The 22,485-nt window shown below is 37.8% G+C and overlaps 1 protein-coding gene across 1 annotated transcript in view; it reads right to left on the bottom strand.

The window, feature by feature from the left end:
* The window catches only part of LOC311068185 (exostosin-1), a 345,962-nt gene extending 324,686 nt beyond the window's left edge, over positions 1-21,276 (bottom strand). The window contains exons 1-2 of the mRNA XM_084090477.1: positions 20,256-21,276; positions 17,155-18,231 (exon numbers count right to left, since the gene is read on the bottom strand). Coding sequence (XP_083946603.1) covers positions 17,155-18,122 — 968 coding nt within the window. The 5' untranslated portion in view covers positions 18,123-18,231; positions 20,256-21,276. The remainder of the gene's footprint in view (positions 1-17,154; positions 18,232-20,255) is intronic.
* Between the last annotated feature and the right edge of the window lie 1,209 nt (positions 21,277-22,485).

Genomic DNA, 22,485 nt, shown 5'->3' with positions numbered 1-22,485 from the left:
CTTTTACTCATTTAAGCATTTGTTTTATGAATATACTGAACTTTAAAAGTAAAAAGGAATTACAAAAAGTTTTAAAAAAGATGTAAAAAAAAAAGAATAGTGACTTGTAACAGCTTCTAAAATTCACAAATAAAAACCTAAAATATTGATAAAAGTTAATGCATTTTTATCCTTTCTTCTCTAAAGAAACCACTGAAGACTAAACTTTCATCTTTTAATATAATTTCATTATTTAATATTATGTATCTGTATTATTATTCTTTATTTGTATTCATAATCAGTTGTATTATCTTATGAAGTTTAAAATGCATGAGTTAGACTATAGATTGCATGGACATGTGTTTAAGGATCATATTTTAGACACAGGAAGAGGAGCTGGGAGAGTTATATATTTTGCTTAGAGGTATGTGTGCTATGCAACGTTCACTGAGCAGAGATGTTTCAATGATGATGATACATTAAATGTGTACAATTGGCATGTTCTTTACAAGGAAAGGAACGTTTTTTTTTTCAACTGATGCAAATGTACCACTAATGTATACACAGATGGATTGTGGATTGTACCATGTGTAAGCATGAGGTATACGTTCCATTTTTAAACATAAGCAACATGTTTTTCTACCTTACAAGGAAGTTGAAAGTCGCTCAGTGGTGTATATAAGCTCAATATTACATCTTCTCAAGTTTCTCTCCTACGAATAAAGATTTTTCTTGGCAAGATAACTGGTGTCTGGTTCCGATAAAAATAATAATGGGGAAAAAGGCTTAATTCCAAGTCTACACCACTTATCAAGTCTGCAATGGCTCTATTGCTGTTTTAATATTCTGACAGACAAAAAAAAAAAGGCCAGAGGCCAGCCATCCAAACATATTGATCTTTCATTTTACAAGCATCACCACATTCTCTGCTAGTGAATCTCTGTGAATGAGTAGTGAATGTCTTCCTTGAGGGTTGAAACCTGTTAGAAATACTTTTTCAAAAAATGTAAATAAGTGCCTGACTCATCAGCTGTCTGGAAGTGTGAAGAATGGCTGAAACTGCAGGTTTGTTCGTTTTTGGACAGGTGAATGAATTTGAATTGACACAGCTGAGCAGAGTAAAATTGTATTAATGGTGATGTCACTTTTCATATACTATACGGAAAAAAGGATTGACCTCCACAGGATCAGACAAGAAGACAAGTTCATTTAAAAGAGTGCTACTTCACATACTCTCTGTCTCAGTAAAAAACAAAGCGTTTAATTCTGTAGTGGAGGTAGAGATGCAGATTGTTCCGACATTGTATGTGTGTATGTCATTCTTATGGTTCTCCCCCAATGTCTATGGCTATGCTTTTTTGGTCCCGATGTGATGTAAGGTACTAAGGTACAATTCTGGTCCTGAGGTACATTACCATCAAAAGGTTGGAATGATTATACATTTTTAATGTCTCTTATACTCACCATTTATTTCATGAAAAATACAGTAAAAACAGTGATAGTGTGAAATATCATTACAATTTAAATGTTCCATTGTTAATATTATTATGAATCCTGAAAAAAATTGTAACACAGTTTCCACAAAAATATGAAAGGGGTCATATGATGCGATTTCTTGTTTTCCTTTTTCTTTAGTGTGTTATGTAGCTGTTTGTGCATAAGATCTGCAGAGTTACAAAGCTCAAAGTCTCAAACGCAAAGAGATATTCTTTGTAAAAGTTAAGGCTCAGCTACGCCTTCCTAAAACACTTCATTCAGCCCCACAAATCTACGACAGTGTGTGGGGGCAGAGTTTCATAACACCGCCCAAATGTATACGCAAAGAAAGAAGGCGTAACTTTTTTTCTCGCTGTGTTACTGTTACCGCCAGCGCATTTTTCTGAGGACTGTTTCCAGAACCTGCAAGAGTACAAGGCTGGTTGTACACAAAGGCTGGTTCTAAAAAGTGGGGCAATTCCATCTTTGCGAGTACAGTCTGGCGCTTCTGACTTACAGACACAGCCTGTTTGTATGTTTTCATATTTTAATAATTTGCTACTGACTATTCAAACACAGGTTTTGAGCATATAATAGAGTCACGCTTGTATGTTGTTTCTATGATCACAAATGCAGACATGGTTTTACGTTTACATAGTGTTCTCCTCCCCGTAGCGCGGCGTGACGCGTAAAAAGACAGTATAAGTCATTATAATCAGTAATTATGTACCCAATGAAATAAAACCTTACCAATCTGATACGTTCTGCTCCAGTCGCGCTGGCAAAGTTGTTAATCAGCTTGGACATCTGCATTTTCCGGATCAGATTCGGGCTCGAAATGATAAGGTAGTACCGACATTATCACCTGTTGTTATTGCTTTGGGAGCTGATGTTCCAAACATGGAGGCGGGACATTTCCATCCCACGCTTAAGCTATTCGGGCCAATCACAATGCACTGGATCGCTGGCCAATCAGAGCACACCGCGCTTATCAGAACGATGAGCTTTGTAAAAATCGACGAGCTTCAAAAAGGCAGGGCATAGAGAAGCAACAATACTTTTTTAACCTAAAACTGCGTAAACACAGTGCATTAAACCAAATACACAAAATAATATTATTTTCAGAACCGTCATATGACCCTTTTAAGCAGCAAAACTCTTTTCAATTATTAAAAATTGAGCACCAATAATAATAATTAAGCACCAAATCAGCATATTAGAAAGGTTTTATGAAGGATCATGTTGACACTGAAGACATAATGATTTACACATGCTTTGCATCATAGAAGTAAATCACATTTTTAAAATATTAATATAGAAAACGGTTATTTTAAATTGTTTTAATATTTCACAATATTAGAGTTTTTACTGTATTTTGATCATATAAATGATATGGCATGATATCTCAAATTATTAATATGTCATTTCATGTTTCTGCACAATTGCTCAATGTTATCAATTTAAACTCAATGTTGGGGAGGAAAACAGCAACAATTGTAATTCTTACACACCTGCAGGAGTGAGTTACTTAGTATAAGAAGTCAGTGAACTTGCTAATAAATTATTTGCTCTAGAAAATAATTATACAGTCTGTAATTTCATTTACTTTTTAATGAACCAGCAATACAGCATTTTAAAAGAAGTTTACATGACCTCAAGTTTCCTTAAAGTCACCATGAAATCAAAATGGACAATAATTAATTATAAATTATTTATCCGTGCGCATCATTATTTGTATTAATGTGTCCTCGTAATATTTAAGCAAAATAACTTCCTCTCCCTCTTGCAAGGTCATCTCTTCTCTGTTGATGTGTTTTTTGGCGCGAGACCTGTCACTCACATGAGAACCACCAATAGCAAAGCACAACCATCCAATCAATTCCCAATGTACAAAATCAAGTCCTGCCCTATTTATTAATTTTTTCTTGTTGGAGAAGTTGTTTCACTGACATATACGTCACAATAGGGAAGAAAAGACAATCTGAACTTCTGTTTCATGCTGTTTTTAAGATGGACACCAAAAGTGTGGAAAATATCATTCATCTAACTGCTGATGAGGCGACCCATAAGACAGCAAAATCACAAATTAAATCTCAATTGTTTATTCTAGACCAGTGCTTTTAACCAGTGGGACTTAAAATGATTTTAAAAAAGATTTTAATTTTTTTATTTTATGTTATTTCTTTCTTTTTTTTTATCAGGATTTGCAAGGTCTTGGAAAACCTGGATATGTGAGGAATCCTCATTTTGAGCCTCAAGTTTGATGTTTAGATCATGAGAATATTTATAATATATTTTTTGTAGTTCTTTTCTCTTAAATATGTTATCAGGTAGAAATTGTGAGATTTTGTTTAAATCCTTAATACTTATCAGTAAATCATGAACAACTGGAAAAGCTTTGGAGACTTGGAGTCAAAAAGGTTGAGAATGATTACATGGAAAGCAAATAAAGACTTTTGATTTAGAATTAGAATCATGCTTCTATAAACAATGGAAAACATCTCGGTTACAACCCTGAGAAGGGAACGAGACACTGCGTCAGAAGTTGATGCTCTGGGAACGCTTCTATGCACGTGTGAAATCAATCCAATGGCATGGCAGGATGTCATCCCCACTCTCAGAAAAAAAGGTACAAAAGCTGTCACTGTGGCGGTACCTTTTCAAAAGGTACACCTTTGTACCTAAAGAGTGCATATAAGTCCCTCAAAGGTACATATTGGTACCAAACGTGTACATATTAGTACCTGAATGGTACATATTAGAACCCTTTTGAAGGGTACTGTCCCAGTGACAGCTTTTGTACCTTTTTTTCTGAGAGTGATCATGACTAGGAAGCTATCAAGCACACCTGGACCAAACAATGTCAGCTTCTGATTGGCCAACGCAAGTCGATCACAGGCATGTGGGAAGTATGACAAGGCGACCCAGTGTCTCGATCCTTCACAGGGAACCAGGGTTACAGTCATAACCGAGACATTCTATGGAATTTCCTTTCTATGGTACTCCACGCTGCATCAGAAGTTGATGCTGTGGGAACCCACTACACCATACTGACCAGTGCCTGTCCAAGTGTAAATCATGGCAAGCACAAATCCAGGACATAAGCACCTGAGACCCCGGTGTGGTGTCCAAGTCCAGGTTATAAAACCTCACAAATGTATATGGAGAGGACCAGCACTTCGCATGACACATTCAATAAAGGACACCCCTGAAAATAAGTCTTTTGAAGCCTCCATACTTATCTTCGCATGTGCTCTGACAACCATAGGCGAAGGTTGTCCAGACACCAGAAACTTTTCTGTGACAGATCCCAAGCCAGAACCCTTGCATACCTTGCAGGCCTCAGCCTCAAAGCACCATATAGGAAAAAAGACAACCATGGGTTTCTCCCCAATGACTCACCACCCAAAGATGTGTGGTAAGCTGCAATGGCTGCCACATACACCTTCAACCTGGAGAGGGATAACCCTGCAGAAAATCGGTCCTGGAGGAACTCCAGCGCTGAACCAACCAGGCAGTTCACTGGGTCCTGGCGATTTCTGCATCATGAAGTAAAAACTCTTCACTTAGAGGCATAGAGTTTCCTCGTGGAGGAAGCTCAAGAGTTTAGAAGGGTTTAGGAACCTCAGATGGCCCCCCTCAGGGGCCAAACCCATGGTTTCTACAGGTGTGGGTGAAAAATGGTGCCCCCCTTGAGTCGGCCATAAAGGGGCTACTAGTATTAGACAAACCCCATCCTAGCGAACCCTCTCTAGAACTCACAGGAGCAGAGCTACCAGGGGAAATTCTGTAACCTCTCTCTATAGATTACAGGACCCATTAAGACACATTTGGAAGAAGCTTCCAAGTTGCCAGATAGTCTACTAAGGAAACTAAGCCTCTTGAGACTGGTCTCTGTCCGTCCAGCACCCTGAAGCGGATAACGGGCAAGGAACAACCAAGCACACTTCTCTAAGACACTCCTCAGTGGGGGCAGGTCTCCCAGGGCCACAACATCTCCGGGCGGACACTGAGATCGTGACTCGCTGTAAACCACTGCGCCCCGAAGCACCGGTTGGCAGAATGGCTCCCTAAGGGCACAGAAGAGAAGCAGGCACACTTTGATATGGTGTTAGCCACTTCCCCCCCATAGAGGTCTGCCCTCAGAGGGCCTCTAAGAAGTGAGATATTCATGGAGATAATGACAGTCCTCAGATCCGCCCTACGCCGCAAAGACGTGATGAAGTCTCTTCCACCTTAGGTATCGCCCCATACATGTGTTCATTCAACCCCAATGTTGACGAATACACTGATAAAAATGATTTTGTGGTGAAGTAAATACTACAGAAAAAAACAATGTAATTTGCATGAAAAAGTTAGTTCAGGCAAGAATAAAAAAAAACAAAGTAAATTCTATATTAGTACTCAATTCAAGCGTGTAGAAATGAAAGCGTAAATATCAACGTTATAAAATTAAGTAAAATTACTCAACTTTTCTGATACTGGTGTTCCCATCATGCACTGTGCCTTGAATAATTAATGAGGTTGATTTTTCACTGTTTTCCATCTGTATTTACACTGTTTAATCATTGCTTTTGTTGTTAGGATTAGTAACTTTCTATATTGTGACATTTGGAGTTCATTTTCAAAATTGACACATTCAAACACAAAAACGATCCATCAAATGTTACCGTCATTGTGTATTATCTAACAAGTATTGAGGTCTCTGCGTTCACATAATGCTTAATGTCTGATATGTAGATATGTTGTCTTACGCAATATCTATTGTATTAAAGGTGGGTTTTGGGTTATTGTATTAATTCTCTTTTTTGGCCATTTTTTCAAAATCACTTGAAATCCTATTCCTAACCCCCTTACAGCCACTGAGTTAGAAGCACTGAAATGAAAATTAAGCAATTTAATCATCTGTGGAACGGGCAGGACTCGAAAAACTCCAGCCAATCATTTCCAAGACCACCTAGAATCATTGGACAGTAAGTGCGTCAATCAAACGGTCGTACCATACCCCCCTCCCCCCATCCCCCTCATGTTCTTTGAATGGGTGGAGTCAAAGGAAAGAAGGTAGGACCATTTGAGTTGTGTATTTTCAAAATCTGCCGGCCGTTTTGCAAATCACATACCCCACCTTTAATTACCTAGGTATTTCAAAGTAAAGCATATACTTTAAAAGTGTGGCTTAATTCAATATTATATTGTTTGACTGAAATGTATTGCAAAGGAAACCTCAACTAAATAAATATTACTCAACCTTTTACTAGCCAAGTTCAAATTACTTATTTTCTTTGTTTCTTTCACTTAACTTAGTTAAGTAGAGTTTACTTAATTTCATATGTGAAATTTACTTAAAAAATATTCGTGCAAAAACTTGCCAAAGAAAAATTAAGTAAATTGTACTTCCTTTGGGGCTCAAGACACATGAGGAAAACAGTTTTTTCTCCCGCCTGCAACATTCATGTTTTGTCCAGCTCCCACTCGCAAAAGCCTGCATAACAGTATAACTAGATTTTTTCTGTACGTCCATGAAATTTCCATGAAATAGTTACGTGTCGCCTAGCCACAACCCACACATCCCAGCATAAACGCTTCTGATAAATTATTTGTTTTTAAAGCATCAACATTCATAGGCTACTGTGTGCATGGTTTGGCATGGCAGAATGCACACAAAGTGAGCACCCTTAATAATCCCTAAAAAGATGTAAAAAGCTGACATCTGAGTTCATCACAATTCACAAAACTCTGTTATAATCAATGAAGCTGACTGCACAATGAATCTTTCATAATGTCTAAACTTTGTTTGTTATAGACCTGTTTTAGGAAGTTTTATTTTTAGATATTTCTATTTTGCAGGAGTCCAGCAAATCGTTTTATTCTGCTGCAACCGGCACACACGAGTACCTTACTGCCCACACCCACACTCGACCATCAAATCTAGTCCCGCGCCGCACTCTGTTGCGTCGGGTCCTGAAGGAGTGCAGGGTCTCTAGGTGGTGAGTCCTCTATCTCACCTGGCTCAATACTGAGCACGCCCACCTCCTCTGAGCTGGAAAGCATCAGTACGGGGCCTTCACTCGGGGCGAAAGAAACCGCAGAGAGTGCTTCCGGATCCCGAGAGAAAGTGATGGATCTAGCAGGTGAGGGTTGAGAAAAGGCGGGACCTGTCTCAAACCCCTCTACTAAGTCCATTTCCGAGCCCCATGATCTGAGTCACCACTCTGCCTTGGCAGCAGCGGGACCAGAACCACGAGGAACGCATGCCTGAGCACCCTCTTCGAAAAGCACGAAAAGCAACGGCAGACAATTCACACAGAGCAGTTGCTGAAGGCACAGAAAGGGAATGAGAATATGTTTTTCTATCCAGCAGTTAAATCATACTTATTTTGTGTGTTCTGTGCATGCATGATACAAATTGCATGTGTTATTAATGCACAGATGTGGTAGAATCCTCTTAATGTGTCATGCAGTTATGCAGGCTGTGATACAATGAATGGGCTCAGGTGGCTACTCAATGAAATGAGGGTGTGAACACAGGCTGTCTGTGACAGAGTAAATCACGTTTAAGAGTGCTGGCACAACAGTCTGGAGAAACAGATCACTCTGAAATCCAAGCAAAGCTAAATTTAGCCACAGACCATGCAGGTGCAGCAAGATGTAGCTCTCCAAAAAAGTTCACAATATAGTTCACCCGAAATAAAAATGTTGCCATCATTTACTCACCATTTTGTTCACAACCCACATGACTTATGAGGGACATAAAAAAACAAGAGATTTAACAAAGTCTCACACTGCTGTTTGCTGTTTGTTAGGTAACTCCTTTTGAGTTCCAAAAAGTCATATGTGTTTAATTTAACCCCATCTCATGATAAAACAAAACCCGAGTACCCTGTATGAGGTGGCAATTTCATGCAAATTCATACATTGTGATTCATACAGAAATGTAAAAAATTTTGAACAAAATGTGAGCATGTATGCACAGCTAACAAAAATATATTCTAAGAATGTTTGGCTAATTTAGTTAGATTAACATTATTTACACAAAGAACCCCTCCAGATCCAGTGTTTACTGTAAGAAGTGTTTTGAAGTGTTATTGAAGGTAATATGTTGCATAATGAGAATTTATAATAAAACTACCTCAATAAAATATGACTGTTCTCCATGCAGTTTTTGTCCTCAGGAGCTGAGAGAGTTTTATTAGTGAGAAGAGTGGATGGATTTTCTGTTACTGGACAAACACCACTAACTACACCAGCTCTTTCCCAGTAGGTGGGCTTGTTACTGACGTTTCAGAACATTTTACACTATTTTTCTTTCCTCTGTCAAATGCCTCTTCATATCTTTCATTCTTTCCCGCTGTCTCCCACAGTGCAGTGTTCTCCCAAACTGCTGAGAATGCCTATTGAAATCTCTGAAAGTCTCTTGGTAGCCGAAAATCTCCTGCTAGAAACATGATCCATCTCTCAGCCAAAAGCAGGCCAAGCTGGTATACTGTGTTAATTTGTTATCCTACAGATTTTCACTTCAAAAATAATCAAATATCACTAAAATCACTATGTAGACACCAAAGGCACCCCTTACCATTTTATAGCGATGCTTTTTCTCATTAACCCCATTTTTTTCCAACCAAAAACATTTGCCATATTCACTGACACCAGAGGCATCATGAAACATCATCTCACAACATCCTGATCACTTGCTGGCTAAAATGCATCCACACTTGTAATTCTATATGTTTATGACTGAAGAAAGCTGTATTATATATTGATTATGTATTTAATTTAACACATTTAGTCAGCTGTTCCTGTATATGAAAAGTGATGAAGGGGTACAATTTTAATTTGAACTCAGCGACATTAATTCGTTTACAGTGGTTAATTTGCTGAAGAAATTCGGCTCTGCTTTAGTGTTGTGTTCTGTGTTTGATTAGCCGACTGAAGCTGAAAACTGAAACTTCATCAATATCGACTTTCATCAAATATATTTCCGGTGGTCACTGTGTTCCATGCTCAAAGCACAGCAAGTACAGAACACAACAGAGTTAACAGTAACAGTAACTCAAAATTATACCGCAAACACATTTTTAGACATCCTGTAGGAGCAGCTGAATATCTGAAATGAATATAGAATTTAGTCCCCTTTCGAGGTGCAACTCAACACTGCATTGTCAGCTGAAGCTATGGAAACGCTCCACATGAGCCGGTGTCTGAAGCACGTGTGCAACGCAGCTATTTCGACTGGCTGCCACCAGAGCCGATCAGCTGTGTTCCAGGGCTGTGTTCTGTGACTTTGTGCCTGACAAAAAAAGTGAGAGTGAAATACAACTATTTATTACGTTTGACAAACAACAAAGGGCAACGGTGTTTGTTTATAAACTGCAGCTGGTAAAAGATAACTGCGTCGCGCGTTAACATGCGTTCATATACGCGTGCACGAAATAAAACATGCACTTTCCAGCAGAAACATCTGTGGGGACTAGTACAATATATGGGCAGGACGACACTCCTCATTATATGTACATATCTTGTAAAACAAGAAAATGATTATCTAGTCTCTCAGTCAAGGTTTAGTTACAACTCTGCAATAATGCAAGATGGAAAGCAATGCATTGACATTGACTATTGATTTATAGGCTATATTGCATTTAAAATGTTGATTGGCGGGACATAGGCTACTGGTCAATATGGATGCACATCCCTCAGTAAATAATAACCATCAAGTATTGCTTTTATCATTTAAAACACAGTGACATGCTATGGCAAGCCAATTTAATTTTTATTCATCAACAGGATGCATTTTTTATATCAATAATTACATTTCTACTATCTATGTCTCCTTGATGGAATGGGTTAAGGTGGCAAGTCTTTCAGTAATAGAGCAATTAGAGAAAGGAATGGGTATTTCGCCATGGGCACCCCCTTTCTCTGAAGATCTCTATGGATGGTGGAGGTTGGCTGTCGGCTGTCTGTCTGCTTCCTCCCTTTTTGGGGGGTTATGGGCAGACACAGGAATTACAGCCTCCCTATCTAGCTATGAGCTAAAGCCCTTGGTCACTAGGTGTGGTGTGGCAATGTTCTGGCTATGGCTTAGCTCACTGGGAAATTCACAGCACAGTGTGTAGGCATTTTGTCAGTATGGCGTTCCCATATAGCTCAACTGACAACGCAGTGTTAAGTTCCACTTCGAAAGGGAGCGTCACTATGATTCCCTGTGAATGACAACAAAACACTGCATCGTGTTGCCATACTTCTGTCAAGCCTGTACATCTGCCCTTCAGACAATTGAAGCTGATGATGTCTTCTTCATGCGCCCTTTGACTGACGTCACCTAGCCTAACTGCGCAAGCCAATCAAAATTGGCGTGTAGCACAAGTGTAGCACACCAGCTCACGAGGAGCGTTCCCATAGGGTCAACTGATAACGCAGTGTTTTGTTCCCCTTCTCAGGGAACCATAGTTACAGCCATAACCTTGTTGAAGACATTAACAAAGCACTAACAATGTTTTGAAGAAGAAAACTCTAAAAAATAATCCTATCATACTCAATAATATCAGAGATTGACCCGCTTGAGCTACTCGAGCTGAAGCTAAACAGTAGGGCTGGGTATTGACACAAATTTCACAATTCGATTTGATTTCGATTCACAAGCTTGTAATTCGATTCGATTTCGATTACGATTCGATTCGATTCAATATCGATTATTTTGAATATCAGGTACAATACATTGCAAATTTTCTCAAGGAAAACAAATCTCTTAACTATTATTGTAAACTATGGGAGTTAGTTGTAGCCTATAGGCTTCATTAGCCAACTATAATATTGAAGGTTAAAATTAACTGATTTGTATACAAACACTTAAAATAAACTTTTATTTATTTTTATAATAATAAAGTTATATGAAAATATAAAAATTTAAATGGTGGCTGTCATAAAAAACTTTCCAGATTTATTCAAACATGCATTAAATATTGAAGAACATTAAAAATTATAATGAATATGTGTATATTTAACAAAATGCTCCTCTGGATACTGGATATGTTTTTTTCTGAGGTAAATGTGACGTTATATGACATTGTTTACTAACGTCTTTCGGTTGAAACACTGATTGAGCGATTCCATGTGACATGATACGGACTTCGATAAGTTGTAGCCTACTCTATCTTTTAACACACTTTCAGATGCTCGTTCATGTTTATTTCGCGCTGTAACTGGTATTATTAAGGCGGAAGAGAAGATGTCCGCTCTGCGCTGCTGCTTCTCAAGCTGAGCTGCGCCAGAGCGATCTCACGCCACAGCGTCAAAACGGTAATTATGTTTTTGAATTTCGTAAAAAAAATGGACGTAATTTGAAATCTGAGACTTTGTTTCATATCAATAATAACAAAGCACAAAGATTATTGCGATTTATTGGATGGGATGCGCATAGATATCATATATAAACGCTAGATGTCTCGTGCGCGCTGCTGGCCAATGGAGGTCGACGTCCGCACGTGGCGGCCATCTTGCCACAGTGTGCTCGCTCACTCGTTTAATGGTGCATGTACTTTTAAATAACCATAACTTGCTCAATTTTCTACCGATTTTCAAACGGTTTGGTTTGTTATAAACGTCAGAGATGTAGTTATGACACTGCATACATACACTGCATACATATGAATAATTATAACATGTATGTTCAAGCATTCGGAATTATAGCCACGTTAATAACGTTTGTAAGAAACCAAACCGTTTGTAAATCCGTCAAGATTTCAGCGAGATAAGAGGATTTGTGTGCATGCTGATCATTCACATTAATGCACAGCTTCACTGTGACAAGATGGCCGAACGGTGATGCCGGAAGTGACTGCGCCATAAGACATCTAGCGTTTATATATGATATCTATGGGGATGCGCGCAACAATGTTCCATTCATTCATCAACTGAAAACAGGATGACTAATCGATTCTTGGGATTTAGCAACTCGCTTATGCACAAAATGATGTAAAAGTTTCATGGACACAGTTTCATGGAAAATTTTAAGCATTGTAGAAGTTAGCAATTTCGTATGAATTATTGCAATCTTAGACATGCGAAAATGTACAATTTGTAGTAAGACATCACCATGAAAGTGCTAAGGCAAGGTAAACCTCACCTGGTTTGAGCACATCATAAAAAAAAAATACTTACGAGCAAGATTGTTCAAATTTGCAACCAAATGGTAAAATACTTTTTTGTCATGATACATTGTTCCAGTAGTGTACTTGTTATAATGTTATTTTACGAGATTAGGTTTTCACAACAAGGATAGTTTTCTTGATGTTTTGGTTAAATGTTGATGTGTTTAAATGTTATACATAAAACATTTGAATATTTGGTTTAATGTAGCACTTTCACCTCTTTTTTTTATTTTTAGTTTTGAGCTACAGTTTATACAAAATACAGAAAATTCACTTTAACTTTTGTACGTCTGAAAAAAACGTGAGCTCTATTACATTAACTAGACCTTAACGGAAATTATAACTGAAGAAGTTTTACAGAAGTTAAACACATCAGTTAAAATGTTTTTGTTGACTAAAACAAGATGCAATTTTGCCGTAAATAAAAATACCTAGAATGAATAGCCTATGTCATGAAGACATACCGACACAATTTAAAAAAGGAAGACAAAAATTACGATTTGAACAAAACAAAACAAAACAAACAATGAATAAAATTAGCCTATAAATAGTTGCCCGAGTTGCCCTGCTCAAATGTGGAATGACAACACTGCAACAAATTGGGTAATTTTCATGCAATTCATAACAATGTGGCCACCCTTTATGCCTGACGATGGATGGATTTGTCAAGTTTGGTTGTCATAAAAGTTTAGGATTTAACACTGCACAACAGTGAGTTCTCGAAGTTTGAGCAGCTGTGTTTATTGAAGAAGGTGATTAATTTTGGAGGTATAACTGGGATTTGTAATCACTTCCCTTTTGTGTGATTCTGAGGCTAAAAAACAACACATCACGTTAATCACACACCCTAATTAAAAAACAGCAGGCTTCTCGCTCTGTCTATCTCACTCTCGTGCGCTACGTCTGTCTTTCTCTCTCTCTTTATGCTGTCTCGCTCTTTCTCGAGTGTGATGGATTTCTAGGAAGCACCCAGTTGTGAGCTGCTCTAATTTAGAGTCTATCAATACATCTTATCAGTGGGGGCTCATTCTCCCTTGTTTCTCCACCTTATTCCTCCTTCTTGTCTTCCATCTTCCACTGTAGGCACAAACGCAGACTCGACATCTTATGAATCGTGGCTCTCTTTGACTCTGGCTTACTTGATAATGAAAACTTGTCAATGTGAACTTTCCATCAAGAGTCCAGTGGCGAGACCAGAAATCTCACTGGCTTCTCTCAAATTTCATCACTCCTAAGACTATAGGATTTGCACATTTACACAGCAGAACTCTGGTTCCCTTCATGCAGCGCGGCATTAATAAATCATGTGAATTACTAGGTTTTTTGCAGTGGTGTTGTGCTTGTTGCCTCTTTGAGTTATGTGGTGTTGATCTGTTTCACACTTATTGCATTTGCAGCACATATTAACAGGTTACAGTGTTCACACTCCCCGTATAAGCTGTCAGAAGAGTAGAGTTTAGGCACTTAGTCCACGCGTCACGCTCAACAGAAAACACATTTTTTTGCTGACTTTTAAAAAACAAACTCTATTAAAAACAAACACACTTTCACAGTTTCTCTAGTTCAATTTGTCCACTCTCTGTTTCTAACAGTAAATATACAGTTGAAAGCATAAGTTTACATCCACTACACCTTGCCAAATGTTAACAATTTCAACAAAATATGAGGGATAATAAACATGGCATGTTTCTTTTTTTCATTTAGTACTTTCATAAAAAAGCTATTTCAAATAACAGATGTTTACATACAGTATTATAGTACACAAGACAAAATAATATTTAAAACAAAAATAATCAAATTACATGAACATTTTATTTAAGCTAGCTTATGATCACAACTACAGTATATGACAGTATGATCATATAGCATGGTCCATCATATAACAGCATTGCAGTATAATTGAAATGTTGATGGTAGAAATAATTGAGTATTAGGCTATTATTCTCATCTCATATTTCATCTCAAGCTCTTCACTGACACTTTTGTTTCCTTGTTTAAACAAATCCTTTGTCATATTTTAAGCCTGAAACAATAAAATGTAAGGCATTAAAAAAGAAGGATAATTTTTTATTATACCTTCATTTTTATAAGACAGTTTTAATGTAGCCTTCATATAACAAAAAGAAAACTCTGAAATCTGATAGTTTTAATAAAAATCAACCCCTGAGACAAAGTCTCCAAAGATCTCTGTGATGGACCATAAACACTATCAGTGTGAAAGCTCACATCCCACACAGTATGTGTGAAACTGGCCTTGAAGAGCATAAGGATAGAGTCCTTATATGCTATACCATCATTGTTGTTTATGTAGCCTATGTGATGCAATTTTCATTCAGTATTGTGTAAAGTATATAAGCTTCCTCAGCTTGTTAAATTACAGAGCTAGGCAAATGTTTTAAGGAGCAGAATACACCACTAATGATCCATCTCATAGCTCACCTGTTATTGTTCACCATTAAAGTATGACAAAACCATGCATTACAGACCAGTTACCTGCACCACACATGGCTACAATAGATAGCAAAGCACACACAAAGCTGGCAATATCCGAAATCCTTGCCCTTGTGGGGACATTTTTGGTCAACATGAGGAAAACAGCTTATAAATCATACAAAATTATGTTTTTTTGAAAATGCAAAAAATAAAAAACGTTTTCTGTGATGAGTAGGTTTAGGGGTAGGGTTAGAGCAAGGGAATAGAATATATAGTATAAAAAACATTATGTCTATGGAAAGTCCCCATAAAACATGAAAACCCAACTTTTTTGTGTGGTGTGTGTGTGTGTGTGTGTGTGTGTGTGTGGTATTTTCTGTAACTCTAAGCTCCTGCTTAATTCAATCGAGGGCCAATTATTGACTGTTCTGCCTCTCTGAAATCCTCTCAATTTATTTGAAGTATAAGGAGTCTGATAGTCAAGACCTTCTAACCCTACTTTCTTCAGTCTGATGATTCACCAATTACTTAAAAGTCAAATCTTGCCAACTCTTTGATACTCTACATTATATACATTAATGCAGTTCTCTTTAATACACTAAATGGTCAAAACTATGCGGATACCTGAACAACATTTGCTCGTTGAGCATTTCATTTCAAAACCAGTGAGTAAATCGAAATTGGTGTAATGTCCAAACATGTCTTTTTTGTTGTACTGATTGGGTAAATCATAACTCCTGTTTTGTATCATTTATCTGAATCATAAATACATAATGTGAAAATGATGGTTAATTTGATATAAAATGTTTATTTTGTTTTTGTATCTTTTAGTTACCAATTTTGTTTACAATTTTAACAATTTAAAATTACACTCGTGATTTTTTCTTCTAACACAATTGAAACAATTCACACACGCAGTATTTTGTGAGTCTGCTTTTCTTGTAACGCTCAGAAAATGGAAATACAACTGTGCCTATGTAATTACACTGTAATTACATGGTAATAAATGTGTAATGACACCATTACAACAGTACAATAGAATCAGGGACAACTAAAACAAAGCTGAATATAATACTGATGCCTTTTTGGAGAGAAGGGCTTAATATAAATGTAAGATATAGTTCCAGCCTGCTTTGAAAGGCTGATCATAAACATCAGTGAGAGACACAGGATATATATATATATGTGTGTGTGTCTTAGTAGTACACAGTAAAATAAAATAAAAAATATGTTAAATTGTTCAGAACTGATCATAAACACAAATTGTATCTGACAAATACAACTGGATCCACAGAAAACGCTTTATATTACTGCCACTAGTTTTTGCACATGGCAATAGGTGTCTAAAGTGTGCATCTTAGCAAAAGAAATTAAATATTTGCATTGCACACACATCTTTATAATATAAGGCAATCACTTTTTATCACTGTACTGAAGAGAATTAAACACTAAATAAATAAATCTCACCAAAACGGTGCATTTACACAAACCACTCTCATTTATTTGTCACAAAAAGGTGAAGACTGGCTTTGTTTCAGGCTAAGAGTCCTCTAGAGTCCTTTTCCACAGCACTTTTTTCCTGAGCTAGACAAATGCAACACCACTTCCATTTATAGCGGTATTCCCATGATAACTACATGAACACTACAGTCTAGAGTACAAAACAAGCAACAGTCTAAATCACACTGACATTAAACACAGCCATTTTGCTTTCTACCCTCAATGCCGTTTACTCAGGTTAACCTTTAAATGACCAAACAAAACAGTAAAGCCAAAACTGAAAAAAAAAAAATGCATATGAATCGAGCAAACAACAATCTGCACCTCATTGGCTTGACTGAGATTGTAAGGAAAGGAAGGAAAGGAAAAGTTCACAAAATATGAAAATTCTACCATTGTTTACTCATCCGGTGAGTGATATAAGTAATTCCAAACCTGGAATGTGTGGAACACAAAAGAAGACGTTTTTCATAAGAATGTTTCAACTGTTTCAACTGCTGATTTTCATTGTATGGACAAAAAAAAGGGAATTATTTTCATGTTTGGGTGAACTATTCCTTTAAAGACAAGCTCCAATCCTTACACCAGCGTGATAAAAACAGAAAAATGTTGGACTTACTTTGTGTATTCTTCATTGTCTCTGTCACACCTTGCATCCTTATGTTTCTCCCAGTCTTTCCCATGTTTGCATGTAGTCAATAAAATGATATCATCCCCATTATGTATATGATACAGAGCATTTCTGGTTTCAGAACCAATGCCAGTTAGATACCTCTTCCCTTTGAAGACCAGCAAGTATTTCCGTAAAGGAGGGACATTGTTAAGATTCAGATAACCTTTTTCCCCTCCTTTCTGAGGATGGTCTTTTGAAAACAGAGGGATGGACACATCAAAGTGTGGTCTAAAGTTGTCCATGTCGGTGCTGGCCTTGGCCAACATGGCTTGGCCGATATCGAAGCCTAGTTCCTCCGTATAATCAGGCCATGTTCCAGAGTACAAGTTAAAAATCAGATGGTTCCTCCCTTCGTACCACAGGGGGAAGCTTTGAATTCGGGCTCGGACATTATGTACATACTGAGCGGACAGCTGGTCCCTGTCTAGAGTGTCTATACTCAGTACAAAAAGACAGGCCTGGTTAGGGTCCGTCGTGTAGAACCGCGATTCCTCGATGGCTGCCAGAATCTTCTGGTAGCTTTCCGAGGGTGCTTCACCTTTCTGAGGGGGGTACACATAGATTTTAAAGCCCCGTTCGCAGCGCTGGAAATCGAAACAGGTGTCCATACGACATCGTCGGCTCTTGTAGATGTTCTTCTGGATTTCTCGCCTCTCGCGAGGAGACGTGTGTTGATGAAGAAGCAGTGGCCCGTCCTCTTCCTGCTCTGCCTCACCCAGGTACGTCTGCAGTGGAAGATCGACCCATTCTGGCCAGCGAGGCAGACGAGGTGGGACACCGGGGATCTGTGAGACTCCATAAAGCTCTGCGTGGTTCTGGTTCTGGAACTCACCGATCTGTAGGCCACACAGGTAGGCTAGTAGCAGGCTACAGGCCCCCACAGATACCAGCAGGTATCGCTTCTTCGCCTGCATGTGGACAGCGAGAAGCAGGGCAGGAAAAGAAGAAAGCACAGAGGGTCGACTGTAAACCCACGGGACCAGCTCTCATACCAGTATGAGCATTCTGATATTGCATGGACCACTGTAAGCACAGAGATAAAGAGGCGATCGTGTTAGCTTTACACACCAGAATGAAAATCCAGAATCTATACACCTGAATACAAGCTTTATTAGTAAAAATATACAGTGAGTCCAAATTGAGAATCTGGCATTAAAAGTACACAAAAAAAAAGCTATTTTGCACAAGGTTTAGCCTACTTGATTCTAAAAGATACTTTTTTAAATGGTAAGACTTTTAGACCCTACTGTAATTATTATCTTTACAGAAGCAATTATCATTTTGGTAACCAGTAGCAAATTATTCAGTGACTTACAGGGAGGTCAATATTTTCAAAGTAAATCTTGAGAGGTTCGTATTGTGCCATGTTTTTGTGATGTGTAAATCTATAATAAAGTAATACGTAATGACAGTAGGCTATTTTTGTCAACATTACCGCATGATACAGCAGATCCTTAAGGGAAGTGCTTGAGCAGCGTACTGTTGAAGTAACCACCTCAGGCGAAAGTCTTGGGAACTAAGTCTATTTAGCGCGTGCAGAAAAGCACAAAATGTACATATGCACATTTACAAATATACTACTGGACTAGTAATGGCATACCGGGCATTCCCGGTAGGCCGATGCACTTTGGGGCTGGTAAAATAATTTGTTGTTTTTTTGTTGTTGTTTTTTACCAAGGACTGGCCCATCATGCAGTGACAGCGGCCCACTGGTTTGTCTTCTGTATTGACAGGCTGATGTCACAATATGAGGTAACCGGCCCCGAGCATCACCCTTATAGTAATTTACCTTGCAGCTACTAACACTGAAGAAATATGTTTTTTGTTTTTTTTCATTGTTGTTGTTGTTGTTTTTTGGCAGAAATGTATTAGAATTGTTTACACTATTTTTTAGTACAAATTCTATAGTTTAGTGTTTATTTATTTATTTAAGAAACCATCTACCCATGGTAATGAGGAGCATGGTTTTACCTTTGACTACCATGATCTTACAGTTAAATAGAACTAAAGTAAAACTCTGGATTCTATGCAATATAATATAAAATGCATTAGTGCAATTAAAGGATGATTTAACAAAGCAGCTTTAAAGCCTAGATCCCATGAATTAAAGACAAAGCTTTTTTCTCTTTAAATATGTTTTATGAATAGTGCTTTGGGATTTTAATTGAAGAAAAAATGCCCGTTCAACGAGAGCCTGATGAAAGATAGATATCAGTGCCTTAAATAAATTAGGTGTTAACTCTCTACAAATGTTGGTTTAAAGGGGTAGTTCCCCCCACAATGTCATAATTTACTCACCCTGTGTCATTCCAAACCTGAATGACTTTCTGTTGAGCATAAAAGAAAATAATTTGAGTATCTTTTTTTTTTCTTCCATTCAATAGAAGTCAATGGTTGCCTAACCAAAATGGTTCAATATATCTTGTTTTGTGTTCTACAAAAGAGCGAAAGTCATACAGGTTTAGAACACAATGAGGGTGAGTAAATTATGACAGAATTTAATAGTAGTACATTTACCTCACTGCATCCTAGCTCAAAATCAGTGCTTTACTGTCAAGTGCATAAGTTTGTTCATGTATTTACAGTGAATTCAATCATCTCTATCATCATTTGTTCCAGTCCTATTTTATTTATTCATTTATTTACTCCAATTTAAGGCCTAACCCCAGCAAAAACTATTACGGGGACCATGGGCTGGATTTGTCCAGGGCTGAATTTTATCCCCTGTCCAGCCTTGCAAAAACATGGTAAAATTAAATAAACTGACTACATTAAAAAAAAATACGTTATAAATATTATATATATATCAAATAAAAAAAAATCTCTATTTATTCAGTGAGGCTATTCCAGTACCAAAACCTTTTTACTCACACTTCACCTCACTTGAAAACTCCACAAACTAAGGCCATATTTAAAAACTTAAAATAAAAAAAATACACTAAAATAAAATTAGCTGATTATAAATTGATTTATATATCACAGTACTTTTTAACTTAAACATATGCTAAACAAACTGAAACTGCGTCCATATAGAGACAAATATTTACCTCAGTCACCTGTTGAAGCGTCAATCATCTACTGATGAGTAGAAGACCTTCAATGATCCTCAACTTTATCTAATAAACCAATCAAGTCAGCGCATTATTATGAGTTGTGCAAGAGTATTTGCCAGCCATTTCTGTACTCATAAAGCAAAGATTGTAACGATTCTGTACGTCGGTCTTTATAATATTGCGATTACAAGTGAAATTGACAGAAAAACACACGCTGTGCGAATCCATTACCCTGATAAATCAACGTGTTGATCGTTGTCCATTTATATCTTTACATGCTTGATATAAATATCTTCACATTTGTCGTGGCGATCACTGTGCAACTTCAGAAAATCCACTGAGTCTTCTTTATATCACATTCCATCCACAAGTCTCGATACATCATGAACTCAGCCTGTGAACGTGAGGATTATCAACCCCTATGCAGATTTTAGAGCAACATCCATTGCAGAGTTCCTGAGACATCCTGAACGCTCAAGTTGCGTTTACAAGTCTCCAAAACCAACGTGAAACTTCTCATCCCGCCACTCGTGGTCTCACAGCATCCTCGAGACTCTAATAGCATCGGATAATGCCTGAACCACAGGTTCCAATCGCAGTAAAGTCCCTTCCAGCGGTTTGGTTTAATTTGAAGTAAGCTGTCAGTCACAGTTTGATCCGGAGTCAATCCAGTGGGACCACGTGCATAGACTCTAAGACCGCTCCCATGACATTTCTCTGTTAATTCATCTTTATCTATACCTCAACAAATGCAAGCACTGTGAATGATCAGGTTCCCGCCTTTTCCCCAATGGACGGCACTTGCCAGTTGAACGTCACTTCACTCCAGCGCATCTTTACCGGGACGAGCCCGCGGGAACACGCACACCTTATGTCGCGCGCCTGCCTCTATAAACAAGTATTCTCCTTCAGAATCAGCAGGCGTGGAGCGAGAGCTTCTGAAGAGAGTTGGCGAATCCACTCAGCATCTCTGTGAGCTCGAACCTCCCACCGTCATTGAGTGCCAGTCCTCACTGTTTTAGAAGAGAACGATCTGTGAGTGAAGGGACGGTCATCTCACCGACAGATGCGTAGACACGAGGAGAGCATGACACGCGCGCGACGGAAGAAACCGTGAGACTGTCTGCGAACATCTTCATGGAAAAACTATACGAGACCCTCTTCTGATGCACACTGCACCCTGGCTATCGTTCCAACACATGTGTGCGTTTTCCATTATGAAAATGTATTCTAAGTCAATTTATTTTAGATTTTAAACGTTCTGTCTTACACAAATAGCCTGTTGTCGATACATTGTAGGCTATTTGCACTCCTAAAAATAAAGGCTCATATATGGTTCCATGATGAAGAACCTTCCCATCCATGGAACCTTTTCAATGCACAAGGTTCTTTATAAAGGAAAGAGGTTCTTTAGATTATAAAATATTCTTCACACTAGGGGAACAATGGTTAATAAATGTTTAAGAACTGTTCACTTAAAGGTTCTTCTTGGAACATAAAAAGCTTCTTCTAGTGGCTTCACTGTGATAAAAATAAAGGTTCCCTTTTGGGACCTTTATTTTTAAGAGTGTAAAAAGTAAAAGGGTTGCCGGTTTTACAATTCATTTAACCATCACTGGCTGTAGGTTCAAGGTCATTACACAACAAGTTGTTAAATTTAAAGGGAATATAATATACAGCTTTCAGTAAAAATTCAATTGTTTACTGTTCAGAAACATGGTAACAGAGTTTACAATAAAATCATCCTCTTCTAAATATAACAAGATAATGTGTTGAAAGTGAAACCAACAAGATACAAGTGTCTTCGTCGAAAGATTTCACATCCTGAAAGTAGAATTATGAACTTATGACAGAGTTTTTATTAATTAAATGGTGTATAACTTTATTAAAGAAGAGTAAAATAATAGTAAAATAACTGATGCATATACTTTGGGGCACAACTTTTTTTAAATATTACCTTATAGCTATAAGGTTCTTGCAAAGAGATCATAAATCTAGTCTAGATTATAGATTAGTCTAGAAGTCAGTCTATATGGCCTTTCATTTATAATAAGTAAGAAACTTATGATCAAACAATGGAAAGGTGTGTGTGATAGAGAGAGAGGGATGCAATGTAAAATGCAATTTGACAAGACAGGAATCACTGGACCTGTGGGACCATGTTCGTTCAGTCTGAAACTCTCTTGATAAGGTGGGTGTATTGAGAGATAAATGCTTCCATCTA

This window comes from Abramis brama, assembly GCF_963993115.1.
Source record: "Abramis brama genome assembly, chromosome: 18".
NCBI classification, from domain to species: domain Eukaryota; kingdom Metazoa; phylum Chordata; class Actinopteri; order Cypriniformes; family Leuciscidae; genus Abramis; species Abramis brama.
This window is presented reverse-complemented; position numbering and strand designations above follow the sequence as displayed.